The sequence below is a fragment of the Nicotiana tomentosiformis genome, chromosome 7, assembly GCF_000390325.3.
Source record: "Nicotiana tomentosiformis chromosome 7, ASM39032v3, whole genome shotgun sequence".
NCBI classification, from domain to species: domain Eukaryota; kingdom Viridiplantae; phylum Streptophyta; class Magnoliopsida; order Solanales; family Solanaceae; genus Nicotiana; species Nicotiana tomentosiformis.
In genome coordinates this window covers 126,690,941-126,701,583 of record NC_090818.1, presented here as the reverse complement: position 1 = coordinate 126,701,583, position 10,643 = coordinate 126,690,941, and the positions used below count along the sequence as shown (strand labels likewise).

Genomic DNA, 10,643 nt, shown 5'->3' with positions numbered 1-10,643 from the left:
TTACTTCAACATTTGGTTCCAAAATATCAATCTCAACTTTGAAATAAATACACAATTATAACCAGGAAATATTTAAATATGATAAGAACGATCAATTTAACAACACTAGTATAAATACGTAGTAATTAGTCATAGGAAAAAGATAATATAAGAAAACGGAAGAAACATGAAAAATAGGTAAATTGGCAGCGCATAAGTACTCGGCACCTCACATAAATGCTGCTCACATGAATTATATCAAATATTGCTAAAGGAATCAATTATATTGCATAAATTAAATTTCCCAAATTTTCCTCCAAAAAGTCGAAAAATCGCATCTCACCGTTTGATTTTTGAGAAAAATAAATTTTTGGCTAAATCCCGTGTTGGATTCTGTTTTAAGTGTTGGGCGATAGTGTGCATCGCGTTCGCGAAGAGCATTGGCTTCCAAGCCTTCACGTTCGCGAGATAGTGTTCGCGTTCGTGTTCACGTAGGCTACCCTCCCCTGGCCTTCGCGTTTAGCGAGACATCGCTCGCGTTCGCGAAACATCGCTCGCGTTCGCGAGACATCGCTTGCGTTTGCGATGAAGGAAAGACCGACTCTTCCCAGGTGTGCCTAACACTACGCGTTCGCGAGGAGCTGGTCGCGTTCGCGAAGGATAACGCCCCCATTGCTTCGCGTTCGCGAAGAAGAAAACTCCAGATGCCCGGTTTACTCTTCGCGTTCGCGAGAGTACCTTCGCGAACGCGAAGGACACGCCAGAACACCTGTTGCAGCAAAATCCAGATTTTCTAAATCCAAAACATCCCGTGACCTATCCAAAACTCACCCGAGCCCTCGGGGCTCCAAACCAAACATACACACAAGTCAAAAAATATCATACTAACTTGCTCGCACGATCAAATCGCCAAAATAACACCTAAAACTACGAATTTAGCACCAAAATCAAATGAAATTCTCATGAAGACTTTAAAATTCATATCTTCTCAATTGGACGTCTGAATCACGTCAAATCAACTCCGTTTCTCACTAAATTTCACAGACAAGTCTTAAATATCATAATGAATATGTACGGGCTCTGGAATCAAAATACGGACCCGGTAATCATAATGCCAAACATCAATCAATTCTTAGAAATAATTAATTTTTAGACTTTTAATTTTTATCAAAAATTCATAACTTGAGCTAGGGATCTCCAAATTCGATTTCGGGCATACACCCAAGTCCCATAATTTGATATAGACCCACCGGGATCGTCAAAATATGGATCCAGACCCGTTTGCAAAAACATGTTGACTGAAGTCAACTAAAATCAATTTTTAAGGCAAAAATTCTTATTTTCATTAGTTTTCAACATAAAAGCTTTCCAGAAACATGTCCGGACTGCGCACGCAAATCGAGGAAGGTAAAAATAAGATTTTTAAGGTTTAAGAGCGCAAATTCGAGTTCTAAAACATAAGATGACCCTTTGGGTCATTACAATAAATTACATTGACTGCTACAAAGTAATTTTTTAAGGGGGCAAGTAATGGCGGGTAAATATTTTAGGCCGCCCTGAATAATCAAGAAAAACCCCAATTTTCCTAACCATATGTTACATTGAGATAAATTATTACCATAAACATATGTGACACACTAATTATTTCATCTATGAAACATATTGTAGCAGGTGGATATATAGTTTCAATTGCAAAACAGATTCATTATTTCACATAAAAAATCTTTGAGCATATTATTGTATCGTCACTGGCTCAATATGTAGACCACGGAAAAGAGAAGAACGAGAACAAAACAAAAGGGGGCAAGTGCACGGATAGTCATTTTCAGTGATACTATTTAGAGATTGGTCAGTACTCATTTTGTCCTAAAATTTTAAACTAAAAATCTTTAATTTGAGAATAACTCAAGATATTTTTATCCTTAAAAATTAAACCGAAAAACTGAAACTTAAAATGTACCGACTAATTTTTAAATAATAATTTTTTAGAGTGACTACCCAATGTCATTTCTACCAACCTAAAGGTTAAAGGTTAGGCCATATTTATCAGGTTTGATCCAACTCACAGCCCAAGCATAAGAGGACTGAAATGCACAATAACCCCTTTTGAAGCCACTATTTATATTTTGTCATGTTTTAATAAGTTTTGCAAATATAACACATGTGTTGCATTGGGCTGTGCTACCCAACTCGAAAAACGAGAAATTTTGATTGCCTCTCAAGGAAAAACAGCCAAACTTCTTTTCGATTATTTTTGAGTGGCCGAAGAAACAATTTCTGAAAAGTAAAAAAAGTAGTTTTTTTGTAATAACATATTTTTAAAAGCACTTTTGAGAACTCGGTAAAACCTTCTGCTTGTGAAGGGTGATGTTAAAATATGCAAAGGTTTTCAAAAAGGTGGAAAAATTATAAATGGTGGAAACCAAACATGAAAAATATTTTTTTGATTTAAGTTTTTTCTTTTCATAAATAAATAATAATTTCAGTCATCATTCAACACACGAAAATATGTTGTTCACCATGTTTTTCCAAATTGAAATCCAAACTTTCTAAATAATAATTTCATGAAGTCAAAGTAGCTTACAAACTCTTCAAAAAGTAAAAGGTCAGACCCAACTCTTCCTTCAATCGCTGGAACTTATCAATCCGACGTCGTTTTCTCCCTCCGATCAACAATGGCACCACCACCTCCGCCGGCAGTTCACTCCCCGTCTTCCAACCAATACACCCAACAGTTCTTAAGCAACGTTCTCTCCCAACGTGGCCCGTCTTCTCTCCCTTACTCCGAAGACGTCAAATGGCTAATCCGTCAACACCTCGTTTCCTTAACCGACACGTGTCCTTCTCTTCAACCCAAAACCGCTACCTTCACTCACAACGACGGCCATACCGTTAACCTCCTTCAATCAGACGGCACCGTTCCGATGGCCTATCAAGACGTCACCTACAACATCCCGGTGATCATCTGGTTGATGGAGTCTTACCCTCGTCACGCGCCGTTGGTGTTCGTCAACCCCACGCGCGACATGATCATCAAGCGCCAGCATCCTTTCGTGAACCCTTCAGGTATCGTTTCGATCCCTTATTTGAGTAATTGGGTTTACCCGAGCTCGAATCTCGTCGATTTGGCTCGTAATTTGAGTCATTTCTTTAGCCGTGATCCCCCTTTGTACTCCCAACGTCGCCCAAACCCAAATCCGAACCCGCATCCCCCGCCAGGTACTAGTTTTTCGAGTAGCGGTTCAACCCGACCTGCGATACCTCCTCGAATGTACCCGCCATCACCTTATGGGAGTGGTGGTGGTGGTGGTGGTGGGGTAGGGAGGATAATGGATGATCCGTCGGAGGTGTATAAGAGGAATGCAATAGATAACCTTGTGGGAAAATTGCATAGTGATATTGAAAGGTTGAGGAAGGTGAGGGAGGCGGATATGGAAGGGTTGTTTAGTGCACAAGGAGTGTTGAGGCGGCGAGAGGAAGAATTGAGTAAAAGGGTTAAGGAAATGCTTGACGAAAAGGAGGGATTAGAGCATCAATTGCAAATGGTTTTGATGAATACTGATGTGTTAGAAGGGTGGGTTAGAGATAACGAAGCAAAATTGAAGAAAATTGGGAATGCGAATGGGGTTGTGGATGCGGACGGGGTGTTTGAGCCTTGTGATAGTCTTTCGAAACAGATGTCGGATTGTACGGCCACGGATTCGGCTATGGAGGATGTGATTTATTCGTTGGATAAAGCTATACAGGACGGGGCAATTCCATTTGATCAGTACTTGAGGAATGTAAGGTTGTTGTCGCGCGAGCAATTCATTTATCGTGCCACGGCTTCGAAGGTTAGGGCCACTCAGATGCAGGCTCAAGTTGCTAGTATGGCTTCTAGAATATCTCAATATGCATTGTCATAGATGTTGAATTACTTGGATTATGTGTGCACTACAGATGGAAGGTTAGTATTATTTTCAAGGTAGGTTACTTGTGAATAATATGTCAATGCTTTACTTCTCCACCAAGAGATTTTGCCACTACCTATTGGCATGGGTTTTTTATGATGTTCGTCGATTGTATCAGTTAGTTAGCAAATATGTAGTGTGATTTAAGGGATTTTTATGAATAATTGATATCCCCATTTATTTAATTTGTTTTCAAGTCCTTGCAAGTCTAATCGGCATTGAGACTAATGAGTAGCTTATGTCTTTACTTTCAAAGAATGAGTTGTGACAAGAACCAAATCTATATACTTCCACCTAAGATGGTTTTTGCATGGTCCTTTGTACCAGTGAGTTATTTTGTAAGTCATCTGTCCTTTGTATACTTAATAATTTACTTTCCATGCTTCCTTTGCTTACCACTTATAATGCAGATTTATCACCAGAAGTTCCAAAATGGCCCCATTATACAGTTTTGAACCGTGCTCGAGCTTGCCCTCGGATATTTCTCGGTTATCACAAAAAAAAAAGTTCCAAAACATATTTCTCTTACTAAAGCAGTTTGGACTTATGTTCATTCGCTGTCGCATTGTCATGACACTCTTAGAATTGAAGTGTAAGCTAAGTTGCTCGAACTCGGGTGCAGGTGTCCGATACGGGTGCGGATCTAGAGGTCAGATCCTTCATGATCTAAATTTATAGATTCGGGGGTACGGATCCAGGTACGGATACGGGTGCGGGGATTCGGCTAAAAATAATTCAATTATTTAAAAATAGAGTTATAAAAATATGTCTAAATTATAAGACAATATGTGGAAAACTTACAAGGTATTCCGAGGAGGAGAAAATATTGAACAAGAGTAGAATTTTAGAAGCAGATAAAAGGAAAATGACTAACATAGAAATTTATATATACAAGGTATTCCATTTTCTTCCATATCACCCTACCTTTTGATTTGTTTTCAAAAATCATTGTATCTGTCCCAAATTTCTCCGTTGATTTTGGTCAAAGTACCCAAAATCGGTTGACCAGATCCGACACGGATCCCACACCCACACCCACACCCACACCCACGTCGTGTCGACACGGGTGCGACACTGAAAGTGAAAAGTTCGAGCAACTTAGAGTGTAAGTGCTTTATTAGATATACCAAAAAACAAACTTCCAGGTGTATATAGGAGATGATTTATCTTATTGGGCCATTTGGTAAGGTACAGGTATAGCGATCAACAATCTTTTCCTAATTCAGTGGCATATTTTTACCGGGGTTCTTTGTCTAGCTATGATTCAGGGGCATGTCGGTTGAGTTTTATAAGCCCTTTTGTTCTCTCTGAATTCACAAAAACTATTTGGGACTCCAACTTCTGTTATTGTATACCGGCAAAATACAAAGTTACCCCCTAAACTATGGACCAAATCCATGTTACACACTTTTTGTGAACATAAATCGCTTTACACACTCAGCCTTTCCAAAGTGTATCTAATACTACTTTTTTTTGGACCAGTTTTTTAAAACATGTGTAATGTCACGCACCGGTCAAACAGTGACGCGTGTTATTATTTTTATTAAAAAAAATACTTAAAATTACAACTATACCCCTCATCTTCCCCATCTAAAGCACGATGGCTGCCGTCTTACTCCTCTCTTCACCATCAACCACCATAGCCTCTTCTCCAACCTTTTACCTAAAGACAAAGCCACCATTAATTAACAAAAATAACCAGAAAACACACTCAAAAATCCATCTTTTCCACTGAAATTGAATCAGAAATTTTGAACCAAGATCCAACTCATTTTTCATTTATCTTCTGTAAAAGTTCAACCACATTAATGCCATCACCATGCTTCTATTTTCTGTTTGTGCCATTCCTACTCCCACAACTGAAGCAACGAGGTTGTAATAATAAGGAGGAAAGTGTATTTCTTAGAGAAGAAGATTAAGAACTTTACAACAACAACAACAAACCCAGTGAAATCACACACGTGGGGTCTGGGGAGGGTAATGTGTACGCAAACCTTACCCTTACCTTATGAATGAAGAGATGTTTCCGATAGACCCTCGGCTCAATAACAGTGAAAAAGACACAATAAACAAACAATAGCAATGGCAAGGAAATAAGACAATGGGAATAAATGGCACTACGTGTAATAACAAAAATCTAGGAATACGAAGCTATAAGAGAAGTGCGAAAACTACCGGTAATAATGACACGTCGTGTAACAAGGAACTAGGAATAGGAGAATACAAGACTAGTACTAATACTACTAGTATGATTAGAAGAGACTGTCGATTACCTTCAACCCACAACTCTAATTCTCGACCTCCACACCTTGTTATCGAGGGTCATGTCCTCGGTAAGCTGAAGTAGTGTCATGTCCTGCCTAATCACCTTTCCTCAGTACTTATTAGGACTCCCTTTACCTCTCCTCTGACCCGTCATGGTCAACCTCTCACATCTCCTAACCGGCGCATCGGTGTCTCTCCTCTTCACATGCCCGAACCATCTCAATCTCCATTTGTGCAACTTGTCTTCCACAAGAGCCACACCCACGATTAAGAACTTTACGATTCAGTTATTTGAAAATTCACCCATTAATAATATTAAACAATGTGCTTATATGCAAAAGCTTGAGCTAAGCTATAATGGTTTGGAAAAAATTCGAAAAATTCATCCTTTCAGAGAAATTCGAGTTCGCCATGGCTAAAGCTCTAGCTAAGCTTCTCTGGCGAAAGAAATAATCTTCTATGCAAAAGCTTGAGCCAAGCTTTTAATGATGGGGGGAGCTACAAAAAGCTTTAATTGCTGAATCTAATCACAAGTTTTAGCCAAAAGACCTGCAAAAAACTAAAAAAAAAGACCAACGAGAAGAGATATGAGAAATCGTGGTGGATCTATTTGAGAAAAAAGAGATCGGGTGGTGGAGAGAAGCGGGCAGAATTTTTTAAACAAGGAAGAAGATGACTCAATTTAAAATTTAAAAAACCTAAAAGAAATTGACACCTGGCACAAAAATTCTTCTGTTCACGCGATTCATTTGTTGGAAAAACATGCACTGGCCACGTGGGCAAAGTAGTGTGTATTAAATATTTTGGAAAGGTGAGTGTGTAAGGTGATTTTCGTCTGCAAAAAGTGTATAACAGGGATTTGGTCTATAGTTCAGGGGGTAACTTATGTATTTTGCCTTGCATACCAGATCTTGAAGTCACATAAGATGCCATTTATGTAAATGATGTCTACGAGTTTAATAAGATCTACGTGTTTGGAAATTTTTCATCGCAGAATCTCCTTCACATTCAGAGCCATCTGAAGTTTAGCTAGAGAGGGTGAATGTTAAGCAAGTCCTTACTTATAGAATGGTGTTCTCTATGGAGCTTCATATTTGTACCACATTCTGAAACATATGTTTACATTCCAAAGTGGTAGTGAAGAGAAAATCATTAAATTCACATTGACTTAGTCAAAATATCAAGGGACCAAAACATATGTCAAGTAGTTTATTTCTAGTCATTCATCAGAAGAAATACTTAAGTTTGTTGCTTGCCCTAAACTATACCTAATTCTGCCTTATTATTGAGTTTTAGGAGGGGAAAAGTTACTCCCTCTCATAATAGTGGTGGATTTGACTGAGCTTAAGTTATTAATTTAACTTATATTTTGTTGATGGTATTGGAAGAAAACATTAAAATTATGTCTGTTAAGTTAGTTTGACCGGTAAAACATCATATTAAAGTTTAAATTTGTCTAGTTCCCATGATTCCTAAGTACTTCCAGAATGATGTACATAAGAACAAAGTAAAAGTTAATAGGCGATGGTTTAAACTTCTCTTGAAAATTAGTCCTTGTCTTCATAATTCTGTCTTATCAGTGCTAGATGATGGTTTTGTCCTTTTTTTTGAGAAAAATAATAATGGGTTTTTACATTTGGAAAGGAGTGAGGCAAATTTGCAGTTGTTACTGCAAAGCTTAAATGCTTTTCTGGTGCTTGAGGAGAAAATACAATTGCTAATGGTAGGAAATAATGAACAAGGTGAAGTGTTCACCGGATATATGATGAGTGACTTGCTCTCCCTCTTTGCTTTGATTTGCTTTCTTTCACCATCTTTCCAATTTGAAGGTTTTAGGGAGTGGATTTCTGAAATGTTGTAGTTAAGGCAGTTTTTTGGAAGTCTAATTTATTTATGACCTGCAGTCCCAACAAAGGATTTTTTTTTTCTTGATTGGTAGCCTCAACAAAGGAAGTTAGTACAAGTTTGATTAATCTTGTGGTAAAAGAAAGAATTGACAGCTAGGGGGTTGAAAAAGGAGACATGGGGTTTGGGAGTGAATATGAGTGAGCTTCCAGATTGGGTCGAGGATGGTGCAGATGAGGATTATCATACAAGAAGAAAAAAGTTGGAAAGTTGAATGCTAGGGTGAACAAACTGGAGATGTATGTGCTACAAGGAAGGATTTTCTAGCATCGGCTTCTTTTTTCAATATTATTAGCTAAAATATCTATAATGTTGACCCAAGAAAAAGTTTCCCAGCTTCCATTATTTTCTATTTGATAGGAGCACGAGAAACTCAGAAAATCTATTAATTCTGAACAAGCCCTTAATGGTTTGTTGTTTCATTTACAATCTTTTCACTTGGAAGCTAGACACCGGGTTCGAGTGGTCAAGAGTCTCTCACCATTTAGACCCAGAAGTCGAGGGAATTAATCATACTTTTCCCTAATTCTCAGTTCATGATTGATACCTCCCTGTAAAAGTAAAAATTGCTGAAGCCTGAGATGCTCCCGAAGAAATGCTCTTGAAATATGAGTCCTTAAGTCTCTATGTCGATACTTCCTGGGAAAGTCGTATCGAAAGCTAAGATGCTTAATCATGAGATTGATCTTTACTGGTTTCTGTTTACTCTTCTACATTGGCTCCTGTAATCCTGTTGATCTAAAAGTTTATCCCACATAGTATACACTTATCTTCTGCTTTGTCCAAACTGCCCGTTACCCAGTCTTACATACTCTGATACTTCCCTCGTTTTATTTTATTTTTTCAACCTGTTTGATTTGGCATGATGTTTAAGAAAGAGAGAAAGACTTGTGGAACTTATTATCTTAAACATGCCATGACATTTGTTTGCTATAAAATCATGTCATTAATGGTAAAATGAAAAGTTTAAAGTTCAATTGTTTTCAAATAGAGAAAGATATTATTCTTTTTGGAATAGACTTAAAAAGAAAGTGTCACATAAACTGGAATAGATAGAGTATATGATTGTGCCGTATGTATGAGAATGAGTTTGAATACCTTACATGAGTTGGAATTTGTCCTCCTTATAGAAGAAAGGAAGGGGAAATGTTCTTCTGCTTCAAGTGCCAGTATGTTTCTTGCAAATTTAAATGGTGGTTATGCACTTGATCACCAAAAAAAAAAAAGTAACAAGAAGAAATGATGGTTATGCAACTTTTAGTATAAACCCTTTTAATTGGTTAGGTTTTAACGAGTATAACATCTTGATGATCTGCACGAGTTCTATTCTTATGTTCATGGTTACAATAAGCAAAATGTCAAGTACATGCAGTTTATCGATCTCTGTATAGTTTCTTTTTCTCTTTTTTCTTTTGTGTTAAAAGGAATGGGGATATATTATAAAGTTTTAGGACATTAGGTTTGAGTGATTTACAACTCATTATATTTGCAATGCTGTGCTTGAAGAAGTAGAATTTGCTTAATTTATCCCAGGGGCCATTGATGTGTGTTTTTGCCTTGTTTTTCTTGTTTGGGTGACTGTTGATGACCTCCGAAAGTTGCGTGAGACTTCTGCGAAACAAAATGGTATAGCTAACATGTCATACTAGTACCTTCTTGCAATTATGTTTCTTTGATATGGGTGCAATTCAGGGCCAACAGAATATTATGTATTTTTATTTGGAAAAGTAAGTAGTTCTTTTCCCTCCTCCCAGCACGTACCCTGAGAAGTTTATTTGTGTATGTGATCAATTGCTGCAGCTGAGCTATGTTGTTCTTAATTTCTGCTTCTTCTATTTCTTAAAATGTGGTAGCAGTATCAAATTGTGCTAACGAGTGAATCTTCTTTTTCTTTTGGTGCTTGAAACTAATGAAGTTGAATGAAGACAGCTAGGCTCAGGTATAAGCAAAAACTGTTATGCTGCAAATATTTGGATTGAGTTTCCCAACCCCCTTCTGCTTTGCAGTTCTCTGTTTCTTTTATCGGCTGAAAGTCGATTACTTAAGTTGTATTTATTGGTTAATTCCCTTGTAAGAAGTGTTAGTATCCATTAAGTATGTACACACCGTATAGTTCAATCGATCTGAATTTTAATATACTTCTCAGTTCTGCAATTTGGGATTTCACTTTTGCAGATCTTACAACAGTTCTTTGTTTGAAGGATCCTTTTCCTCTTGAGCTTTCATTTCGTTCTGGTTTCCAGTTCTTCTCATACGATGATCCTGATTCTTGTTTCTGAGTTATTTGATACCAGTAGTGTTTCTGATGTTATGCCATATTGTCATGGTCTAGCAAGTTCTTGATCCTGATTGCTGAATTACATCTCTTGCTTATTTTTAGAGGAAGTAGCGCCAAATAGATCAAATGAGTATAACTTGTCATTAAATTTTAACGGGCAAAAAATAACCAATCTTCATAGCTAGGGAGACAGTAGGCTAGTAGTAGCTATGGAGATTTCCTTGCCTCACCCCTACTAATTCTTGTATTAAATAGTGGTTATTTTT

At 37.6% G+C, this 10,643-nt stretch overlaps 1 protein-coding gene across 1 annotated transcript; it reads left to right on the top strand.

Moving 5' to 3' along the window:
* The first annotated feature begins 2,476 nt into the window (after window positions 1-2,476).
* LOC104110145 (protein ELC-like) lies at window positions 2,477-10,285 on the top strand. The gene is made up of 2 exons (XM_009619585.4): window positions 2,477-3,925; window positions 10,015-10,285. The coding sequence occupies exon 1, from the start codon at window positions 2,655-2,657 to the stop codon at window positions 3,882-3,884; it is 1,230 nt and encodes a 409-aa protein (XP_009617880.1). The 5' UTR covers window positions 2,477-2,654; the 3' UTR covers window positions 3,885-3,925; window positions 10,015-10,285.
* The last annotated feature ends 358 nt before the right edge of the window (window positions 10,286-10,643 follow it).

Excerpts from the sequence above, each read along its gene's own strand:
- LOC104110145 (XM_009619585.4), top strand. The coding sequence starts at position 2,655 with ATGGCACCACCACCTCCGCCGGCAGTTCACTCCCCGTCTTCCAACCAA.